Raw genomic sequence first — 24019 nt, forward strand, 5'->3', positions numbered from 1 at the left:
ATGGTGGTCTAACAGTCATGTCTAAGATTTTTTTCTTCAAAGTAATAGTATGCGCACATCCAAAAAAAACTTTATGCAGGTGTGCGATCAAATAAAGCACTTCACTACAGAGTAAACGGAAGTTGTTTGCCTGGCGAAGACCTTCGGGTCGAAACGTTGCACATTTTTAATAAATTGATTTTTGGAAGCAGCAGTGTCAGTGTGCCGACTTTTGTTTACTCTATAGTTTGGGTTTTTTGGTCATTGTTCTTTAGTAGCTCACATCTTTTGTTCATATCTCTGGTCAAATATATAATAACATTTCATGTAGAACATATCCAGGTTTGCAGTTCATGTAGGCCATCAGAAAGACGTCTAAACAGCACATGAACAGATTAGATTGCAATCCATTTGTCAGGGAGTTTTCATTGTATTTCACCAATGTTATACATTTAAAATGTGTCACTGTATTTGTTATATGATGCATTTGCTTTATCATAGGATTTCACAATTTATCAATTATACAGCATGAAATAAATGATTTTAACATTAGATACTTCTAGTATCTGATTGATGCATATATTTAGCATAAAGATAATATGTCAAATATGTTGCATGATGCATGTCATACAAACTCGACTGTTATGTGCTGGAAATACATGATACTCCCAATGAGATTGTAGTCAGAGAGAGGAGAAATCACCCAAACAGGACGCTGAAAGGGTTTTTATGTTTAAGTGAGCGCATGAGAGGAGTGTGCAAGACAGACAGAGAGCATAAAAATTCAAGGTGTAAAACCCCGTAAACCCCATTTAAGTGAGGCTCTAAAAGAGCTCCCCTGGGTAACTTTAAAAAGAGAAGCATGTGCTAATGCAGTGGAGGCCGTTAAAAGACCAGCGTACGCTCCTGCATCTGTCACTCAATCAATTTCACATCAATGATAGAAAATATTCCCTCTTTATTACTTCCCTCTCCCCTTCTCAGCTGCTCTAAACATCGTCACATTTATTAATAAACCTTTAAAGCCATCCAAACAACTACAGTACAATCCTTTGCTCTTTATTGTCAATTCATCCACATTGCAAGCTGGTAATAATACAGTTAAAATGTGAAATGCATTTCCAAAATATTAGAAGAAATACAATTAGTCTTAGCAATTGCAGCAATCCCACTACCTATTTTCTAAATAAAGTATAGTACCATGAAGGTAGAGCGAATGTATATTTATATCATTTTATGTCATACATAAGGGATATTTGGTGCAAAAAATCAAATATTCCACGAATCATTTATTAAAAATAAGAAATCACTGATTTTCAGATCAATTTAAAAGTCGACAGTTGGAAATTTAGAGTCGACGGTTTAAAGAGGCAATAAGTCTGATATATTGAAGATAGAAAATAAATAAAACAAAAAGCAAACAGTAAGAATAGTGCGTTTTATATCAGTGCATAATATTAAAAGGAATTCTGAACAGAATCGCTTTTTACATTGGAAAAGACACCAGAGGAACACTTGAATAACAGTTCACGTTAAACTAGCCCAACTTTTACAATTTCTTTTGGTTTCTCTTTGGAGTGACCCAACAGTAATCCAGCATTCATTAGGGAAGAAGTCGGCAACCTTTCTGACATGAAGGACAACTTTAAATTTATATTAGAAACCACTATGACAGATTTCCTTCTCCATTTGTATATACACAACCATTCATAAGTTTAGAAGTCTCTTCTGCTAACCAAGGGTAATATTGAGAAATAACATTTGAATTAAAAAGAACTGTTTTTCTACATTTTAAAATGTACTTTATTCCTGTGATCAAAACTGCATTTTCAGCATCATTACTCCAGTCTTCAGTGTCACATGATCCTTCAGAAATCATTCTAATATGATGATTTGGGTTTGAGCTTGTTGCTCATTATGTTGCCTTTGTGGCTTTTAACTCTTTCCCCGCCATTGATGGAACTTTCCGGCTTTCCACGTTTTCACTGTTATACGGTAGGGGGCGCTATTAAACATCTTGTGAAAGAATACAGAATCTCCAGATCAAAACACAGGCGAAGAAGCAGCAGAAATAAGCGATAGGATATGTAATCATATGCTTATGTAAAATAACGCGATCATCAACATTAAACAGCATATAAATCAAAACTGCCTTATGTTACTGAATGAAATGTCGACCCAGGACGATCTGTAGGACTGTGAAGCTTTAGGGGTGTTGATGGACTCGATCTACTCCATATGTGTTTTGATCATCGTTCTGAATCCCATCTGGTTTCTTTGATAAAAACATGATTTTCGCAGCTTTTTGCTCAAAATTTTGCTTTTTTATGAAACTTACCCACATTCAAGTGTTGATAAAAAAAGAATGCATGAAGCTAGAATAAAATGTGTTTTTGTTTTTTGTGTACAAGCAGTGTATTGTGTATTGCTTTCGGAAGAAGATGCTGCTGTTTGGGAACAAACACAGTCATGTCAGACAGTTTGACACTTTGACGACTTTTGCTCAGGCATTTCAGAACAACCAAAACCGTATTTCAGATTCTGTGCCACGAGATCGGTCAGCTGGTTTGTCCAGGACAGGTATTACGTCCCATCACGCAGTTAAAGAATTTATTCGATAAATGTGTTTCCATTATGCGCATGTTTTCTTATCGGATACTTTTTTTCCAGACTCATCTTGGAATTTCCATCCAGCAGTTTTTAATTCGATATCCCAAAAAACGGGGCATGGAAAAATAGCTAAAGTTGGTTACACTTTATTTTAAGGTGTCATTGTTACAGTGTAATTATACATTTAAGTACTGAGAAATATTAATTAACAACATGTACTTACTATTTGGTTAGGGTAGGATTAGGATATGGTTGAGGGTTAGAAGCATGTAATAATGCATAATTTACTTTTGTTATTACTATGGTATTTACATGTAACATATGCATAAAGGACACATGTAAAATAAAGTGTTACCCTAAAGTTTACCCCTTCAATGGTAGTTTGTGTGCGTAAGGTTGCCGACCCTTGCACTAGAGCATTCATTTCCTTTAATCTCAATCTTATTGCACTTAATTCAAATCTATTCATAAAAAAGGCATTGGACTACACATCAGTAAAATAAAGGCACCATCATTATAAACCAAATCAAATCCTCTGTATTTGTAAAGTGCACGTACATTGTTAGCATCTCCAACAGTTTCCCATAGATCTGGACATAAAACAGAAAGAAAAACAATCTAAAAGAGTCAGTAAAACAGGAAAGACTTGGATTCGGAGATGATCTAACCCAGAAACTATCTTGAGTTAATGGACAGGCAACAAACATTGACTTCACCGATTCCACATTGATGGGTTACACATACGGTTCAATCTAAAAAATCGGATTACAACACCCCAAAAAGTTGACTTGGTTTTGTACGACTTGTCAGTTTAATAAAGCACACAATTCCCTCACTTTGCAACTTCACAGCCTACCTGAGCAGCGTTAACACCATCAGTCCTCGCTTGAGTTGTCCGAGTCGTCCCAGTCTACCTCTTCCCATGATGCTTTAGCCCTTTGCTCCCAGCTGCGCGCCTGGGCCATGGCTGCTTGTGGCAAAAGCAAGACACACGCTGAAATCCCGGATACACGGTCCTCGAGGGCTGTCCCGCTCTCCCATCGGTCCTCCTCTGCGTTATAAATGTGAACGTACTTCATCCGACTGCCTTTATCATGAGACCTTCCGCCCATGATGTAGATGCTTCCATCGAGGACGGCCATCCCTGGCTCTCCGTGACCAGCTGGCAACGGGCTCACCACAGACCACACATCTGCTGTTGGGTTGTAGCACGCCACCTATACACACAGACGAGACCTGTCAAGAGCCCCTTTCACACATATACAGTCTTTACTGGTGAGAGATCATTTCTTTAGCCTCATAGCATAATTGCCTAGCATAAAAACATTGAAATATGACTTAGGCAATTATGCTATGAGGCTAACGATGTGTCAAACGGGCCTTTTCAAAAATACAGGAAAATTGGTTCTGTGTGAATGCAGAATGAAGATAACTGGTATGAGCATGAAAAAAGTCTGCTTTGGGCCAATCAAAATTCTTATGGAGATCACGTGATTACTAGGGTTGGGTACTCTTCACATTTTAACCGGTGCCCGAAATTCGGTGCCGGTACCCAACGGTACCTTTTTTCTGTAGTTTAGGCATGTTTACCTCAATAACTGTAAAGAAACTGTTGGTCATTAATAGAAATGTTATTGATATTATGCCAGAGCTGCCTTGGTCGCTGTCTGCAATTGTCTGTGATGCTTGAATATTAATAAAAACAACCATTTAGTAATAATAAAAAAAATCTATGAAATGTTTTCTAGTAATCAAATGAAGACATCAAATATTAATTTAATTGATCTTTTATATGAAATTAAATATTTTTGTCAAACAACATGCAGCAGAACTGAGCTTTATACTGTTAAAAATACAACATAGAAGAAAAAGTGTGATTATTCCTTAAAAAATAATATTTTGATAATTAATTGTTATTAGTTATTATTAAAATGGAGATATCTAAATTCTACTGTACAACAGTACTATATTATCAAGTTAAACCAAACTTTTATTTTGACGGGTTGTGGTGAAGACCTTTGAGTTTCCGTGTGTTAATGATTTGACGATAGTTTTTCTTTAATGAAACTGTACAATGCTGATGAAATTCAGAGAATTTTACTTTTTAACTAACTTTTGCTTTAATAGTCATAAATAGTAAAATTATCTTTCATTTTAAAAGACTTATTTACCTTGACACACACTGACTTTTGGAACAGCAATCACATCAAGAGGAAAGTCTATGATGCCTTATAATGTTTGGGAGCTCACTAAGTCTTGCTTTCTCTTTAATTTATACAATGTTGAAGTCATTGTAAACTGTGCAGAAGCAGGGCAGGTGTTTCAGAAGTTCAGTACCTTGAGGACGTCTCGTCTGTAACCGCAACCATCGTTGCTGCCTCCGATGACGTAAGCGCGGCCCTTGAGAGCTGCCATGCCGTGCCACGCGCGCTCCACCGGGCCCTCGGCACACACGCTCCAGTGATTCCCGCTGGGATCGTAACAGTACGTCTCCTTTAGATAAGCCATTCCCCGCCGACCACATGCTATGTAGATCTTCCCATCAATCACTGCCCCGGTGTGAGCGTATACCTGCAGACAGTGTAAACACACGCCATCGACATCAAGCTGAAAGTTCATAAACGCAGGTCACATTCTTGTGGTAGTTGCAGTTTGTTACACTTTTTAGGAATAATTATGTTTAAATGAAGTCTCATATGATCATCAAGGCTCACGAATACTATTGAAATATTATTGTAACTGTTTTCTATTTGAATATAGTTTCAAATGTAATTTATTCCTGTGATGACTAAGCTGGATTTTTTAGCAGGCATTATGCCAGTCTGCAGTGTCACATGATCCTTAAAGTGTCCCTATCATGCTTTTTTCGGATTTGACCTTTTATGCAGTGTGTATTATAGCTGTTTTCTGAATGTAAAAGGTCTAAAGTTTTAAAGATCAAAATGCAGGATAAATGGGTTTATCATCTCCCAAAAGAAAGAAGCGATTCTGAACTGAAATGAGTCGTCCGTAATTCCAGTCTTACTTTCTGCATGCACTTATGAACGTTAAAAAATTTGCATAATGCCAGGCTATGGTCTTCATTGGCTGCTCGTGAACAACATCTACTTTGACCCTCAGACACTAGTTGATTTGAAACGGTAAGACCGACTCCATTGTACTGAGGAAGTGCTGAGGAAGATCCAGAGCTGAAATTGGTAATGGGCGTTTGGTTTACGAAACACACTGTAAGCATTCGACCAATCACAACAGACTGGACCATCTGACCAATCAGAGCAGAGCAGGCTCTCGGAAAGGAGGGGCTTAGAGAGACATCAAATCCTTTATTGAACTGTTTCAGACAATGAGAAAAGAGATGATGCTTTAACGTATATTATGAGAAAATTAAAGTGTTTTCTGACCTTGGATGCATGTAAACATATTCATAACAGACTCCAAAACAAACCTTTAAAATAGCATAATAGAGGCAATGTAATGTAATGTAATTGAGTATTACAGCCTATTTATAATATTACTGTTTTTACTGTATTTTGATCAAATAAATGCAGGCTTGCCGAGCATAGAGACTTCTTTCAAAAATATAAAAAATTCTTAATTATTCCAAAGTTTGACTGGTCGTGTACAGTGTTAAAGCACACAACAGTTCACGTTTCAGGAACAATTGTGTACAATGTTGTATTAATAGGAAAGTGATATTTAAAGTATCTGATTTGCATTTGTAAATGCCATGAATCAGCTGACTGCCAGACTAGATCACGTGACCTGCCTGAACTGATGCACTCTTCAATTATATGAGAGACTGTAATAGTAATATTTATAATGTTAGTATACCGACAGATAACCGACATAGTTCACAATCAGCAACAATGGATGTAATTTTCGATTTAGAAGTCTTTAAATCGGCTTATAAAAAAAACGTTCACCTCTCGTTTCAGCGGCGCCACATATTCCCAGGTGTTGGTTTGTGGGTTGTAGCGCTCCACACAGTCCAGTTCAGTGGTGTAGTCTCGTCCTCCAATGGTGTAGATATATTTATCAACCACACAGATGCAATGATCTGCATGTGGTTGCCGTAAAGGCTCGATAGTACACCAGCTGTTGTGGCGGGGATCGTACCTTGATGAGAAGGCAATGGAATAAATGAAATACTGTTATTACACGGCTCTGTGGAATACTTGATTCTGATTGGTCAATCAAGGCATCGAGTGGTATGTTATTCCCAGATAACAACCGCCTGCTAGGAACGGTTTTTCTTTGTGGAAGTTTTGCATTTGGTGAGCTAATAAAATATTAAAACTCAGTCAAATCAATATTTTGTGTATAGTTATTTAATGATGCCATCCAGTATCTTGGACTCGCTCTCTCTTGTTTCATACAAACACGGCTGCTGCCATTTTGTGATTCTTGTTTTTTACACTGTTGGATTATAAGATACAAACAGGTACAATTTTAAAACAGTTTAATCTGAAATCAATATCTATTATCTCCATAATTATTTAAGTGGTGAAATGCTGTGTAATAAGTGGTATTACATTACGCTAGAAACTGCTCCCTCCACAGAAGCTTTGCGCTTAAAGAGCTGATAAAATATTTTAGATCAATATTTCGTGTCTAATTATTTACGTATGTGCCAAGTAGCCGTGTAATAAGCGGGATAATGTACATCCAGCCTGTTGTTATCTCAGAATAAACCCCCTTCAGGCTGATCAAGTCACCCTGTTTATTCTGAGATAACAACCAGCTGGATGTACATTATCCCTTACTTATACAATAATAATTAGAAAACGATAAAAAATGTAGTATATAATATATATCATTTGTTTCATGTTATGTTAATTGTTATTATATATTTTTATGTCCTGTTTTTGAGCTATGTATTACTTTTCATTTCATTATTATTTCATGCTTTATTACTAGAATCATTTCATTTGAAGCAGCACTTTAAATAATTTCTTTTTCGGCTGTCTGTGCTATATTAATACGGGACAAATGGAATAATAATTTGCACTGAGAATCTCTCTGTTTAGAACAAAAGACCTCATTGAAATGCTGCTCTGTCTCGATCTAGCTGACAGAAGTCATTCAGTAGTTCATGAACGGACCATTGTTTATAACTCAAGCAACAATATCAGTTCAGTCAACACTTTGGCATAACTATGTTCTAGTATATTTCTTTATTTAAAGTGTTGCTGTAATATGAGATGAATTAAATAAAACTATACATTTATAAACTATATAATTCAAAAGCACTCTACATTAATTACATTTTATCAATTTTTAAAGGTATTATCTATTATATATTTAATTTATTGTATATTTTTACTGCCTGTATTAGCATTTAGTTTCAATTACACTGTTACATTTGTAGATTAATAAAAACTACTGCCCTAACCAGGTTACAGCTGCCCAAAAAATTTAATCTGCATGCGAATTATTAAAATATCCACAACATTTTAAGAAACCTTCAGTTAAGGGATTATTATTAAAATAGTAAATCTTTGAAAATTATACTCAAGGGCATTCTGTGAGATACAATAAAATAAATGCAAAAAAAAAGCAAACCAACAAGTTTTTGGATACAATTTCAGTTGGAGAAAGTTACTTTTAAAAGTAATGTGTCACAATATTGTGTTACTGCCTAAAAAAAGAAACTAATTGCATTACTTTTTTTTACGAAAAGTGATGTGTTACGTTACTTTTGCATTACATTTTCTCACCTGGGCTCAGTGGGCTCTTGCTTGTTTGGTTTTTAATAAACAGAAAAGTTCTGCTTTTGGCAAATGTATAGGCCCTTTCACACCAAAGTGAAATGAATAAGCGCTGAAGGAAATATAAGTTCACGCGTGTACAGTAGAGGGCGCTGCTCAAACAAACCTTTCCGCTCTGCCGCCATTCTGAATTGCAGAAGTTACTTCAGCAATAAAAACAACAATGAAACAAACGTGATGTTTAACTAAAGTCATTTTTGCTTATTCGTATAGTTGAACTGGATTATTGTAGGTAGGCAGCAAAGAGATTGGTTAATAAAGTGAGATTAAATACAAAGTATATTTGTGTTATTTAACATTCAAATAATGCAGGTTTGCATAGTATTTGCAGATAGAGTTTGCATTACACTGTTTATATTCATTTTGAGGAATACTGTATCTATTTTTGTGCAAGTGAGATGAGTAATGCCTGCTCACATTCAGTCTAGAAATACAATAAGCATCATGTTCACACAGCGCACACACAACGCCTCTGCACTTACTCAAGATTTCTCTCAATATGAGGACAGGTTGTCAGGATTGTGTTATGTATCATTATGTTGTTGTTCATGTTCCTGTATTAACAAGTTCTCCTTGTTTGTTACATTGGTTTCTAATTAATCCCTCCTGTATCTTATCTGTGTATAGTTATGGTCAGAATTATTGGCACCCCTGGTAAATATGATCAAAGATGCCTGTAAAAATATATTTCATTGTTTATCCTTTTGATCTTTCATTAAAAAAATTCACAAAAATCTTAAAATATATATATATTTATATTGAAAGTGGGGGGGGAATTCACATTATGAAATACTCCATATCACGTTGGCAGCAATTATTGGCCAATTTTTTATGAGTAAAATATTCCCATTCATATTTACTTTTTTTAACCAGAAATTGTCTAGCTATGATTTCTTGTTTCACAGGAGTTTAAATATTAGGAATCACAAAGGTCAAATTCCCTTAATCATCCATCACAATGAGTAAAACCAAAGAATATAGTTCTGATGTGCAGCAAAAGATGGTTGAGCTTCACAAAAAAGAAAATGGCTGTAAGAAAATAGCTAAAGAATTGAAAATCCCCATTTTGACCTTCAGGACAATAATTAAGAAGTTCCAATCAATGAATCTGCCAGGAAGAGGACGTGTGTCTATACGTGTGTCTATAAGTTTGAGTGGCCAAAGACTCTCCAAGGATCGCAGATGGAGAATTGTAGAGATTACTTGATTCTTGGGGTCAGAAAGCCTAAAAAATATATATCAAACAACCCCTACATCACCACATGTTCAAGAAAAATCCTCCTCGCTCGTCCAAAAACAAACTCCAGCATATTCAGTTATCAGACACGACTGGAACTTCAAAAGGGACTGGATTAGATGGTCAGATGAAAATAACAAAAATAAAAAAAATAGCATCAGTTGTGTTTGGTGCAAACAGGGATAAAAAGTACCCCATGCCTGCGGTTAAATATACTTCTGGATCTTTAATGTTGTGGGCATATTTTTCTGCTGGAGGTCCTGGACATCTTGTTCAGATACACACATGGTATTATGGATTCTATCAAATACAGATAAAAAAATCAAAACCTGACAGCTTCTTCTAGAAATCTTATAATGGGCCGTTGTTGGGCCTTCCATCTGGACAACAATCCAAAAATCAATCCAAAAATGTCTCACTGAGCAAAAAATGAAGCTTCTGCCATGACCGTCCCAGTCCCCTAAACTGAGCCCTGTAGAACATGAGTGGAGTGAACTGAAGAGAAGAAGCACCAACATGAACTTGTGAATCTGCAGGATCTGGAGAGATTCTGTATGGAGGAATGGTCTCTGATCTGTTGTCAGTTGTTCTCCAAACTCATCAGGCATTATAGAAGAAAACTCAGAGCTGTCATCTTGGCAAAAGGAGGTTGCAAAAAGTATTTAATAATGTGATTTTCCTCCCACTTTCAATTCTTTTGCTTCAATAAAAATGTTAGATTTTTGCAAATCTTTTGACTGAAAGATCAAAAGGATAAACGATGCAGATTTATTTTGATTTGATCATATTTACCAGGGGTGCCAATAACAATTCTGACCACAACTGTAAGTACTTCCTGTTTTGTTCATTCCTTTGACAGTTCTCGTCGTGTACTTCATGTGGTGTGTTATTTTCCTTGCAAGCATTCTCTGCGATTATTATTAGAAGTGTCTCTTTGGACTTCCTGCGTCATGCATATTATTAATACCACGATGTACGTGGCACAGGAGAGCTGTCAGTCAAAACATGGGAAAAAAAAGTAACTTGGGTTACTCGTTAAAAAATTAACTCATATATTTTGTTGTAAATTTAAAATTAATGGTGTTACTTTACTAGTTACATGAAACTTTTACTTTACTTGTAATTAGTGTTGGGTGTAATGCTTTTTTTACGTTTAAGTTTTTCATCTAATATTTATATTTTATTTCAGCTTTATTTCAATTAAGCACAGTTTTAATAGTTTTGTTTAACAACATCAACACCGATCAAGAGCTCTGCATAACACTGTGATGAGATGTAAATACTCAAAAAGAACCGTGAGAAAGCAAATTCTGTCTAAAAGGCATGATAGAAATGAGGGAATATTTTGTGGTAAGATGAGACAATATAGCAGTTCCATCAGCAGTTAACTAAAACCACAATCAAAGGCACTTCCTTGAAATAGAAATAGAACTCTTCTTGATCTCTATTTCACTTCCTTCAATTACTTCTGCACTAACCTTTTGGAATTGGGCACTCCAATATTGTGATCATTTTTGGCGCTGTTATGAGAAATTGCTTGTGCAAGTTGCTTTGATAAAGTGCCTATATAGTTTAATTTATCATATGCAAACCAGAAGTACATTTTTTTTAAGTTTCTAGAATGTATCTAACCTTTAGCCCATCATGTGCAAGCAGATATAACTGATGATGTGCATGTCTATAATTGTCAGTTTCTTTATGCTGAGTTCACTGGACTCTAATTTGACTTCATTTGAGAATCTTGGAACTTATTTCCAACTATGAGTGGTCTTCCAATCTGATCTTCGATTTGGATATACAAGTCCAATAATCCAATCCACACTTATTGGATTATATTGGCCTCTGATTTGGATATAATACAAATCCAATAATCCCAAACACAAGGCCATATGGGAGTAGCTAAAGCTCAAAGTGAATCCCTTCCAACTTCACCTGTGAGTTCGCTGGCTCTCATATCAAACCATCTAGTACTGTTAAAAATCTTGCTGTAATCTTTGACTCCTCTCTATCTTCCCACTCTCACATTAATTCTATCACTAAATCAGCATTCTTTCATCTACGTCGTATCGCTCAGCTCCGTCCCTTCATCAGTATCTCAGACGCTGAAACTGTCATCCATGCATTTGTCACATCACGTCTTGATTACTGCAATGCACTTTTCATTGGCCTACCTGCTAGCTCCATTTCCAAATTGCAATACATTTAAAACTCTGCTGCTAGAATACTCACCTGTACCAAGCGCTCTGCACATATCACCCCAATTTTGCATGATCTTCACTGGCTTCCTGTGGCTGACCGTATTAAATCCAAAATTCTCCTTCTCACTTTTAAATCTCTGCACGGCTTGGCTCCCCCTATCTCTGTAACCTGCTCCACTCCTACACCCCGACTCGCACTTTACGATCCTCTGACTGACTCTAGCCTTCTAGTCGTCCCTCGGCATCGCCTTGCTTCAATGGGGGGCAGATCATTCAGTGTTGTTGCACCCAAAATGTGGAACTCTCTCCCCCGATCACTCTGTTCTGTTAACACTATTTCTGAATTCAAATCCATGCTCAAAACTCACTTATTTTTTGAATGTCATAATTCTTAAGTCGTATTGCATTTTTTTAATATATATATCTGAATGTATTCTGCTGGGTGCCGCCCCATCTACCTAATTTCTCATTTACTGTACTTTCATCTACCTACTGTTGTTTTGTCTGCTGTCTTTGTCCATTGCCTTTATTGTTGCTTGTTTATTGTAAAGCGTCCTGGAGCCCTGGAAAGGCGCTATATAAATAAAACTTATTATTATTATTATTATTATTAATATCCGGCAAGTCACCTGATCTCCAAAATGAATAATGTCAAGCTAATCTGACTGTAATGTACGTGACACACCAAACCGACAACAAGGTTCAAACCGACTGTGTTGTCACTTCGCTTTAAAGTGTGTCTGGGCGAAAAAAGCTGCGCTTGAACACCACAAACAGCTAAAGGCCAACTAGCATGTGCATTCTGCATCTGTGTGTAAGGAAATAACTGTCAGATATCAGGTATCAATTGTCTATATTCGTCATTCAAAAAGAGAAACCGAAACTAGGACTGCCTATATAAACCATTAACAAAGCAGCGTACGCTTACCATTTTGAATATGAATAATGTTGATGACTCTCTTAATTCCAGACGGCTCTTGTCGTGATGAAAATATTCACATATTGGAATGAACACTGTTAAGATGACATAAAATTACATGTTTCTGATGAAATAGAACGGTTAAGATTGAAAATTTGGACAAATGCTGCTGTCCCGAGAATTTTAGGTTTCTGTGTTAGCACTTTAAACCTAGCATTAAACTTTAGTTTACAAAGACGTGAAACTCACGAGTGGTCTGGGGTGTTCACTGATATGCTCACCCAAAGGTCGCTGCAAAAGATGCTTAATTCCAACAGGTGTTTTACCATTCGTTGTAAAACTGTGGACCTATTTTTCCAAACGCCTCACGACCGGACATTCTTCCGTCGAGAGCTTGAATAATAGACACTCCAGCCCAGTTGGTGGCGATAATGCACCTTTGCCAATGCTTGGTTAGCGTAACCTACGATACCGCGACTGGAAGACTACAGAAAGAATACAAACAACCCCATATCCGTTTCCGGCGGTGGAGTAATACCGTACCTCACAATACATCCAATACAAGTCAATGGAGTTGGACAAAAACTACGATAAAACCTGTTGGAAAGCTTCTTTTGCAGCGATTTTTGTGTGAGCATATCAGTGAACACCCCAGACCACTCGGTGAGTTTCACGTCTTTGTAAACTAAAGTTTAATGCGTTTTATGAATGGTTGTTCCAGTGCACCAGTTGCAGTACAATGCAACCATTGTATAGGTGGGGGGTGCTAACACAGAAACCGAAAATTTTCGGGACAGCAGCATTTGTCCAAATTTCAATCTGAACAGTTCGATCTCATCAGAAAAGATCTTAAAACAGGGCTTTAAGTGTAAAATACCGAACTTGTCCTTTAAATTCTTTGCTCGTTTTCATTCTCGTGAACTTCTTTGCTAAACTGAACCGCCAATCAGAGCCGACGGTGCGCTGGACGGCGATTCAATCGGCCAAAGTGTCCCAGATGTCGCTAAAAATACGCTGACAGACGTACAACGACGGCCAGACATTGGCTTGGTGTGTCAGGGCCCATTTGGATGGGATTAGTTTTACAAGGGTAGATGTAGTAATGTATTTTAACCACAGGACGTCTGTAATAATAATGGCCAGTTCGCACAGGAACAGAAGTAGGAGAGGTAACTCGATTTACGCAACGCCATCAACCTGTCGTCATGTGCGTATTACGTTGTTTCCTGATATCATGTGTGCAAACATACAGTATAACCTATATTTATATATATAAAACAGTTATTATGTCCGGTCAAACGATGTATTAATTAAATTCAGACTGGATTGTGTTGGTAATAGGCACTTACCTAACGCTAAAAGAAGTTTCGTACCTCTAATAAGTGCTTTCGACCTTCTTTCTGATCTGAATGGTATGTGGGAAACACTTGAGTTTTGCCAAAGACTTGTCCCAGCATCTAGAATGAATCTAGAACTGAATGCTTTTTCAAGCGCCTCCAAACTTGAAAAAAACGCGGAAAACTACTTTTAAACAGGAAATGATGGAATAGTTACGTACATATAACAGCAGGTCTATTCGCACGGGATTAGTGTAATCGGACCTTCTACACAATTTCTACAAAAGGTAAAAGTCACGGGATTTTCCTTCTTTTTGTATCTAAGATTGAGATCTGCGCTGAAAGCATACAGAGTACCCTGGTCGACTAAAATATCCTGTCATCCAATGATAGACTGGATAGATTCCAGTTTCTAGAGGTATTGTTAGCATAATTTATAAATCGCTCGTGGTTCGACAGAACTCAAACATTCCGCCTGAGGGCTTCTGGGAGAGACTTAACTCTGTGATTGACTGGGACACTGCCTGGGGAAACTGTTTTGCTACCTCAAAAAATCCAGCTCACCAAATGATACATTATAAGTTCACTTTAAGGCTTACTTACGCCACACCCTGTTTACTATATGAAATGAAAAGAAAGTTGGATCCTTTTTGTCACTTGTGTAACAAAGCAAATTTGGGTACGTATATGCATATGTTCTGGGACTGCACCCGAATTGAGCCGGTCTGGTCTTCAGTCCAGGACAGATCTTCTGAGGACTCCGATCTAAAAGGAACCTCTGGTTTTTCTTTTGCTGGATGATTCCTCGCTGTCACTGTCTGTCAATCAAAGGAGGATTCTGTCCGCTCCCCTTACTGCTGCTAAAAAGACTATCCTAAAACTGTGGTTGGAACCAACTACTCCAGCTATGTCTATTTGGATGACCTATTTGCTGGACATTGCCCTTGTGAAGTGTACCACAGCTAAAGTGCTCGGTGCCCATAGAAAGACAATACAATTTTGGTTGGACCTAATTGAGACTTTATCAAAAAGGTTTTGAGACCATTCTATATATAGTTTTGGTCAAACTCTATTTTAATTTCTTGTCATATTTATTTATTTTTATTTAGTCTGATCTGATGGTTATGGGCGGATCTTGGGCTCTGTTGTAAATAGTTTTACACACAAAATGTTTAATAAATAAAGAATAAAAAAAAAAATAAAAAAAAAGGTAAAAGTCGCTGCAATCTTTACTGACATTGTCCGTAATGATATCTGAGATGGCACATTCGGACGGGACTAAAATCACTGAGAAGCTCTGGTAATAAATACTTCACCATACCTCTCCATGTAAAACTAGTTCAGTCCGAATAGGCCTCAAGAATGGATCAAAGTCACTCCTGGACAGACTACAATCAGAGAGCATTCATTCCTGTCCCAACAAAGATGTCATTGCTGGAAAAGGTGGCTCTACAAAGTATTAAAATATGAGGATTGAATACTTATGTTGACAGCATAATCCTGACTGTTTTAACAACACTAAATACCATCACTGTTCTTCTAACAATTGTTCTAGATGCATAGGTGCATTTCACCATCTTAAAAAAAATAAAAAATATATTAGACAGTAATGCAGCGCCACTTACCGCCAGCATCGAGATTCAGCGCGGAAGCCGCTGGTGTTCTTGTCGCCGCCAACCAAGTACACAAAGTTATTGAGCACCGCGATGCCCATGTTGGACATGCGAGGAGCGCGTTCTGCACCCAGACTCCGCCACTCACCCCAGGAGGGGTGGAACACCTGGAACCGCTCTTCATTGTCCACCAGTGCGCTAGACGAATACATGCCACCAAATCCCAGAATGCACTGGGAGCTGCAGCGAGGCTGAGTGAGTGGGGTTTGCATGACCGGCTGCCACAGCTCCTGACTGTGGTAACGTAGAGCAGCGGCCACAGAGTCTCGTAGCGGACACTGTTTTAACCGGCTGTGCAAGCGCTGCAACACATGCTTCTCCATCAGACAGAACCGCACCGCTTCCAACATCCGCAACGGATCCTAAAGGAAGAGTTCATTTGATTTAGATATGGCCGGTGGTGGACAAGTAGCAAACTTGAGTAAAAGTACAGATACCATATTAAAATCTTACTCCAGTAAAAGTATAGGACAATGTACTCATTTTCAGTTTTACTTGAGTATAAAAAGCATTTGTTTTTTAATGTACTTAAGTATTAAAAGTAACAAGTTCTGTTTGATGAACCATATTTATTCTTGCCAGCTCTAGTCAGACTAGTCAGTAGTCAACACTAATTAGAAAGACTAGTACATACAACTGTATTGAAAATCTGTGTAAATCTGTGACGACAAATTAGGGTCGCATGATTAATCGTGTTTTGATTGTGGTAATGATTTTCGCTTCTCTTGATTAATTACAAATAATCGTTTTTCCTGATATTTCCATTTTCTTGCATGGGTAACAAGCCTCCACTATCTTTTTAGTGGAGCCAGATGTTAATATAATAAATCCCCCAAACGGGGCTTTCCTCTTAAAAGGACACATATTCTGCCCAGTTTTACACATTGATGTATTACAAAATGTATTCAAATTTTAAGTGGAACACTGTGCAAACATACTAGCTCATTTTCATTATCATTTGGGACATTATAGGAAGCGGGGAAGATGCATGGGCATTCATTTGCGTTATTTTACCTACAATCACCTAAACATACAGAGACATGCTTCCAAATGCTAACATGTCCACATTTATGCTTTTCAGCTTAAACAGCTCGCTCTTTTAGAGCAGATTTACTTATGCAGACCTAAATATGATTTCATTTAAAATAATCAATGCTTAAATTCATTAGTAAATTCTTGCAACATCAGTCACAAGCACATTCAAGTTCAGAGGGCGATATACCTTGGCTCATTTTGACCGGATAATTGAATCAGTGTTGACTCAAAAACAGCTGTGGATCAGTCAGATTCGTGAATGAATCGTTCAGTGTTATTTGTGAACCAATTCAGCAGGATCAACTCAAATCAATGAATCAACTCGTTCATGAATCGGACATCGTCTCAGAGGGGGTGGCGATTTCTTCACTTAGAAATAATGAGAAATTATATGTTTTTATGGAATGTAGTGAAGTAAAAGTTTTCCAATATAAAAATACTTAGAAATACTTTGTTACCAGGGTTTGACATTAACTTTTTTGCTCAGCAGCCGCTGTGGCTAGTGGGTTTTCCAAAGTTGCTAGCAACTCAGCAATTGTAGCACTGGCTACAATTTTGACATCGATACCATGGAGAAAAACTGCCATATAGATATTTTTAATATTATCTCATAATTTGGCAGCAGGAATATTAGGCTGCTGTCACTTGACGCATACTGTTACACATGCGTTTTCTTTCTCAACTGTTTACTTTCACTTAAAACATAACTGACTGTGTTTACGTGAATACTCGCAAAGACCTGCATTTTGACATTACTTTGTGTGTTTTTGACTGTTAAGCGAAAAATAACTCAATTTAATACTGAGAGGCAGTTTTATGTGCTGCACTTTGGGTGTGAATTATAAAATTATGCATTATGCTCGCAATCCCACGCCAAAATTCAAGCCCTGTAACAATATTCATTATTCAATATTCCAAAAATATTCATCCAGAGCTTATTAAAGGAGTGAGGAGAGGCAGGTTTGTGTGTCACTCTCTGTCGGAGAGATGAGAGTGAGAGAAAGAGCAGCTGGTATCATGTGTCTATTCTGCAGAAAAATGAGTATTGGAAGCGTTTCAGATATTCCAACATCCATATAAATCGGAAAAATCGATATTTTTGACAACATGTATACTGAAAAACTTTTATATTGCATATAAACTGAATTCAACCCCCAAAGTGGCTAGTAGGAGTGACTGCGTTACACGCCACTGCTGAACTACACATGCATTATTGTGTACTGTCCACTACTGGATATCACTATCGCATCTGTTTCTCACCTGTAAGCACACCTCATCCTTCTCCACCTGTTCAGGGGTGTAATGGTAGTGCAGGGCTGCTTCAAACACCTCGTTCTCTGAGCTCACCTCCAGCTCGTTGCTGGAAAGAACACTCAAGATCTTTTCCGCAGGAAGCTTTCGATACACGGGCGTACGCGAGAAAGTCTGGATGTTCTTGAGCAGATATGAGCGGATTTTCTCCCCGAGCTGGTTCAGCCCGTATATGTCGGCGAGCTTTTCCACCTCCAGGATGTTTTCATCATCCAGCCAGGAGAACAAGAAGTCGCAGCAGAAGCCGATCACATCTTGCACCTGCAGAAGAGTGGCGGCACACAGCACTTCTTGAACCGAGTCCAGGTCTAGTTCCAGCTCTGAGGTGTAGATGAAGTCCAGCAGTTTCATCATCGCTGTGTATGTGACTCCGTGAACCGGGATCTCAGTTTGCTGCATCTCCCGCAAACCGCCAGCAAACATACCCCTAAAAAAAACACACAGAGGAATGAAACACTGTACAGGGAAACAATAACCATGTAGCTCAATCTTTTGAAAAAACACGCATGCTATACGGAGCCATAGCCGTCTGGGCAAGTGCTCCGACATGTTGCACTTCGGGTGACCCGAGTTCCAATCCCAGCTCAAGGTCTTTTCCCGGTCCAATTTCCTTCTCTCCTCTCCCATGATTTCCTGTCTGTCCTCCTACTGTCCTATCTAAATAAAGGCGAAAAAGCCCAAACATATAACTTAAGAAAAGGAAAGAAGGAATGTGTTTGTGTTAGATACACAACTGAGAGTCAGGTCGAACAATAAAGATGATTAAGTTCAGCTAATCAATTTTTTTCACAAGAACATAGTAGCTTTACAATATTCTGTAAATATACAAAATAATTATTGGTCATAAACCACTAATAGTATTAACTCCATGAATTACTTCTAAATGCATTTAATACATACAATGACTTAAATGCATCTCTTCTATAATAACATCTGAATTCTAGAATTCTTTTAATTTCATTTTTATCATGGACATTTTTATGTGTCATTGACCCACATAAATAAATAAATATACATAAATTATGTCACAAAAAGTGGCTGTTGATCGCTGACATGATTAGTAACTTAATTGATGTGCACTTCTCAGTAAGTATTGGGTAGTTTATGTGATTGGTGTAATATTGGTGTGAATTATTTTTTAACGTTTTTTTTTTTCAACAATCAATGTATAATTATTAGACATATAGTTTGTATATTTGTTACTTTTAGAAAAGTATTTGCCACACTGCTAGTGAACTGCAAAACCGCTAAATGAATATTAAAAATGGTGAGGGGTTTTGAAAATGAAATTGAAAAAATGCTTCTTTTGGCCTTATTATTCATTACAGAATCCTGAAAAAATAATGCATCACGGTTTCCCCAAAAATATGAAGCAGCACAACTGTTTTCAACATTGATAATAATCAGAAATGTTTCTTGAGCTGCAAATCAGCATATTAGAATCGTTTCTGAGGGGATCATGTGACACTGAAGACTGGAGTAATGATGCAGAAATTCAGCTTTGATCACAGGAATAAATTACATTTGCAACCTTGGTGAGAATAACCTTTAAATATTCTGTAATTTTTAAGGGAGTGTCATACAAACCTGAAATAGTCACAGGAGGCCGCGAGGAGAATACGGTGGGCCTGGATGGGTTTTCCTTCCACTAAGAGCACCACATCGAACAGAATACCCCCCTGTCGCAGCATCAGGAGCCCGTCTAACAGCCCCTGTGAATGGCCATTACTGCGGTACTTCTGCTTTGCACAGGGATGAGCGGAGCGAGCCGTGCAGGAGACCGAATCATCAGCCATCTTGACACAAAAATGCAAACAAAGTGAACCAGCTCACATGTTTGTGTGCAGTTCCACACTGCTGCTAAATGAAAGAACAGGGAGAGATATGAGTAAATACACATAAAAATTGACCCTCATCCTGTGTATGTCAACCATTGTTATTAATTACTATGGAATAGAAAGTAAAAGTAATGTTATCACACCATCATGTAAATAGGAAGAAGATATAGTCTCATTTACAGGAAACAAAGACCTGTCTTGTATCGCTGCATATCCACAGAGAAACAAGAAACAGGTCAAAACAATATTTTAATTAGAAATGAGAATACATAATCAAAAAAATACAAAGCATCTTAAGGGGGAAGATTGGCTTTGTACTCAAAAAAGAGTGTCAAGCTTCAGGTTGACACCCTTTACTTTCACTTTAACATTTTTATTTTCAAAGTTTTAACATCATTTAGCTGTAAAGAGTGGCCTGTTTATTCCTATTCGCAGCAAGTGCCACTAAACCCAACCTAACGATAACAAAAATGATGGGATCAAAGGCTGGATGTGATTTATTCAGCTGACAGCATTGTGTGATCGTTATATAAACTTATAGTACAGCAAATGTTGAGTTTGTGTGAGATTTGCAACACTTCAGCTGTCGTTGCACTTACCGAAATGATTGGATGTTTCAAAGAAGTCTGTTGCTGTCGTATGACACCAGTCACTCGATGATGATGATGATGATGATTATGACTATGACTATGATGAGGACGCTTCAGTTTGTTTGTTTTCTGATCGACCAGTTGAGTTTCCCTGTGATGTCAGAGAAGCGCTTCCGGTACAGAGCAAAACAAATGACATCAGCAGCAGGGCTGGACTGTCTTTCGGGCATACCGGGCACTTTCTCGGTGGGCCGACGTGCTTTTTGGGTCGATACATCTCATACTTTAAAAAAAATAAATAAAAAAAATAAATATATATATATATATATATATATATATATATATATATATATATATATATATATATATATATATATATATATATATATATAGTTTTTTTTGTCTGAACGGCCCATAAAACTCGTACATCAGCGGCTTATTCGTTTAGTTTTGCTAAATTGGCGGCGCTGGGATCTTTGAGCAAATAAATTGGACCAAAAAAGTCAGCGTAGGTTATTTTTTCCTTCTCACAGACCGGCCAATGAAACGCGTAGAGAAGCGTTATCATTGGTTATTTTCTTGATTGACACTGGGCTGGTCCAATCACATCTTTAAACACCTCCCCCTCTGGGCTCTGAGCGAGCATGCAGTGTCAGTGTGTATCTGTCAAAATAGTCAGAGATGGAGAAGAAACGCAAAGATTGTGCAGAGAAATAGCGTGAAAAAGGGAACAGGCACTTGTGTCTGATGAGGATATTGAGGAGTATCAGGAGAGAATGAGTGAGTGTAGAGAACTGTGGTAAGCAGAACTAGGCTACTTTCAGAACACTGAGGCGATGAGTGTAGGAACCCATTACCCAGTTACGCATTATTTCCACTTTTGCCTATTTGATGATTACGCATTTTACTAGAATTGTAATGAGACGCGTTTGTAAACCATGTTTTCCGCCAAAATAAAAGCTTGATGCAGTTTCCGTCAAAATAAAATATCATGTGTTTATCTCTTTCAAGCATAGAAATTAGAACAAAACTAATTATGAAAGTTGCTTTTATTTTTCAGTGCATTTGCTTTACAATATATGGCATGGGATTAATATTATAACTATTATTATGTAGTGCAATGTAGACTGAGACTATATCACAGCTAAAAGAGTTGTGAGTTTTTCTTTGTTCAATTTGCACACTGTGTGGAAGGACACACACAAAAATGTGTGTGTCTTTGTGTTTGTGTGTAATTTCAGTTGTAATTAGTTTAGCAAAAAGGAATCTCTTAAAAGTATTGTCATTTCACAAATATTCAGTAATAAAATATTCAGTAAATAAAGTGCACAAATAAAGTTCAGTTCCCACACTGTAGTATCAGCTGCTTTCAATTATTTGATCTGTACATAAACAATCTATGCTGCTTGATGGTGTAAACTGGTATATTTAATTTATTCTCGTAATCATACATATGTTTATTGTGCTATTACTTTTATTATAATATCATAATCGCTCATGATCAGCAGAGGACGCTAGTGCTCTTTTTCTCAGAGCATCTCAGGACGATTAGGATGTTTTTCAGGCTTATGTCTCACGATGATGTACACCTACACCACCATCAGCATGTTTAAAGACAAACCTGACATAACTGATTTTTAACTCACATTAAAACCGCGCGTGTGTGTGTTTTTGTGCCTGGTATTCCCTATATATATTAATACGAGCATTTAGTTGTTTTTTTTTTACCTTTTTTTGATCCCCATGTGAAAAACAGCTTTATAAATCATACGAAATGACGTTTTTTGAAAATGTAAAAATGCAGAAAGTTTTCTGTGATGGGTTTAGGTTTAGGGGAGAGAATATACTGTATACAATATAAAAATCATTATATGGAAAGTTCCCATAAACCATAGAAACCCAACTTTTCCATGTGTGTGTGCGTGTGTCATTAATATTAAACAAACAGACTGACTAGTGACAACATGTTATGTATACACTCATAATTTCTATAGGTTTTATTGGATTATAAAACAACTAATCAAAATCTAAAACTATACCTTGCTGTTTAGATTTTCATTTCCACATTATATACATTTTAGTGAAATACACACATTATAAACAAAATATATATAACACATTATTCTGTAACACATACAGTTATACATGCATGTGTATATAGATCCTGTATGTATAAATTAATATCTAATATAAGAATGTCACCATGGTTTCTTTTTTTTTATATATATATATATATTTTGCGTTCCCTCGCAAAACTTTTGCGTTCCCCCGAGAAACTTTGCGTTCCCTCGCAAAGATATTTGCGTTCCCACGCAAAAGTTTTGCGTTCCCTCGCAAAGTTATTTGCGTTCCCACGCAAAACCTGTTGTGAGCTCGGACACACACTTCCTGTTTAATGTCCCGCTGGCAGTGCTTCAGAGCTCCGTACGTTAATGGAGCGTTTCATAAAGAAATGCGGTCAGTGTTTAACTCAAGGAACTTCCCGGATCAATATTCTTGAGCTAAACGTTGTAAAAACACAAACGACACCCATTTACAAGCACAGTAACCTAGACAACGAGCTACAACCCAATTTTCTCTCAAAACGAACTTTATAATATAGGCTAAATGGATCTTTATGTGCAGGCGGCTGAGAGACAAGTCAAGGGACCATCTGCAAAGTGCAATATAACCCAACAAACGACTATAGCATCAACTCATATTCAAAAATAGTCATTAACTTCAATGTTACAAACTGTAGTGCCACCCAATTCAGCTTACACATCAATGGTGACCCACTGGTCATACTACACTGCTTTTGCACATTTTATTTTATGAAAATTATTCAATAACTTCACTGTAACACACCAAATTTAGTTCACACATCACTGCTCTAATATTGGTTATACAACACTTTGTCTTCCAAATGCATAACTGTAAATGTAACTCTTTTATCCAAAGGTATACATTTACATTCTTATGAGTTCTTGCTCTTCCCTGGGAATCGAAGCTATATGACCTTAGCATTACATGCACCAACGCTCTTCTGTTTGAGCTACAGGAAAGCTATGGGAAGTAATTGCACATAAAAAATAACTAGGCCTATTATTTACACAAAATTATATTGGTACTGTGTGCAGCTAGTTACAATCATAGCTTATGCATTATATTTGCTTACTGAATTTCGATGGCATTACACTGTATAACAGTGTGAAGTTATTGATTTTATTTCATAAAAAATCACAACAACTATGTTTTTTTTAATCAAACTAAGTATTGTAGTATAACCAGCAGGAGAGCGGTGATGTGTGAACTGATGTCATAGTGAAGCTATAGAATATGTTTAATAATATAAAATGTGCAGATGTGTTTGGGATTTGAACTTTGCAGACGGCCCCTTATTTGGACTTGTCCCTCAATCGGCTGTTTAGAGATACATTTATATTATGAGGAGAATTAGCTCGTTGTCTAGGTTACTGTGCTTGTAGGTGTCGTTTGTCAAATATCTTTGCGAGGGAACGCAAAACTTTAGCGTGGGAACTCAA

At 37.2% G+C, this 24019-nt stretch overlaps 1 protein-coding gene across 4 annotated transcripts; it reads right to left on the reverse strand.

Moving 5' to 3' along the window:
- Positions 1-1024: 1024 nt before the first annotated feature.
- On the reverse strand, positions 1025-20675 carry klhl22 (kelch-like family member 22). 4 transcript variants are annotated; one of them, XM_077223693.1, is made up of 8 exons: positions 20505-20653; positions 19655-19927; positions 18017-18494; positions 15674-16083; positions 6513-6705; positions 4927-5160; positions 3446-3806; positions 2370-3179 (listed from the first exon to the last, which is right to left on the reverse strand). In XM_077223693.1, exons 2-7 carry the CDS (start codon positions 19861-19863, stop codon positions 3465-3467), a joined length of 1866 nt encoding a protein of 621 aa, XP_077079808.1. In that variant the 5' UTR covers positions 19864-19927; positions 20505-20653; the 3' UTR covers positions 2370-3179; positions 3446-3464. The 4 variants fall into 4 exon arrangements, with proteins under 4 accessions (XP_077079807.1, XP_077079806.1, XP_077079809.1 ...); XM_077223692.1 differs by having other exon boundaries at positions 1025-3806; positions 19655-19863; positions 20505-20675; XM_077223691.1 differs by having other exon boundaries at positions 1025-3806; positions 19655-19924; positions 20505-20675.
- Between the last annotated feature and the right edge of the window lie 3344 nt (positions 20676-24019).

Source organism: Siphateles boraxobius, unplaced genomic scaffold (assembly GCF_051911475.1).
Source record: "Siphateles boraxobius isolate OS27281-9 unplaced genomic scaffold, OSU_SipBor_1 9, whole genome shotgun sequence".
Lineage (NCBI taxonomy): Eukaryota > Metazoa > Chordata > Actinopteri > Cypriniformes > Leuciscidae > Siphateles > Siphateles boraxobius.

What these genes read in the sequence shown, in the direction of transcription:
- klhl22 (XM_077223692.1), bottom strand. Translation starts at nt 19,863, where the DNA reads ATGGCTGATGATTCGGTCTCCTGCACGGCTCGCTCCGCTCATCCCTGT. An exon ending in GCCTCCTGTGACTATTTCAG is followed by an intron (nt 18,495 to 19,654) that starts GTTTGTATGACA and finishes TGTTTTTTTTAG; the next exon opens with GGGTATGTTTGCTGGCGGTT. An exon ending in TGGCGCCGCTGAAACGAGAG is followed by an intron (nt 5,161 to 6,512) that starts GTGAACGTTTTT and finishes CACTGTCTGCAG; the next exon opens with GTATACGCTCACACCGGGGC.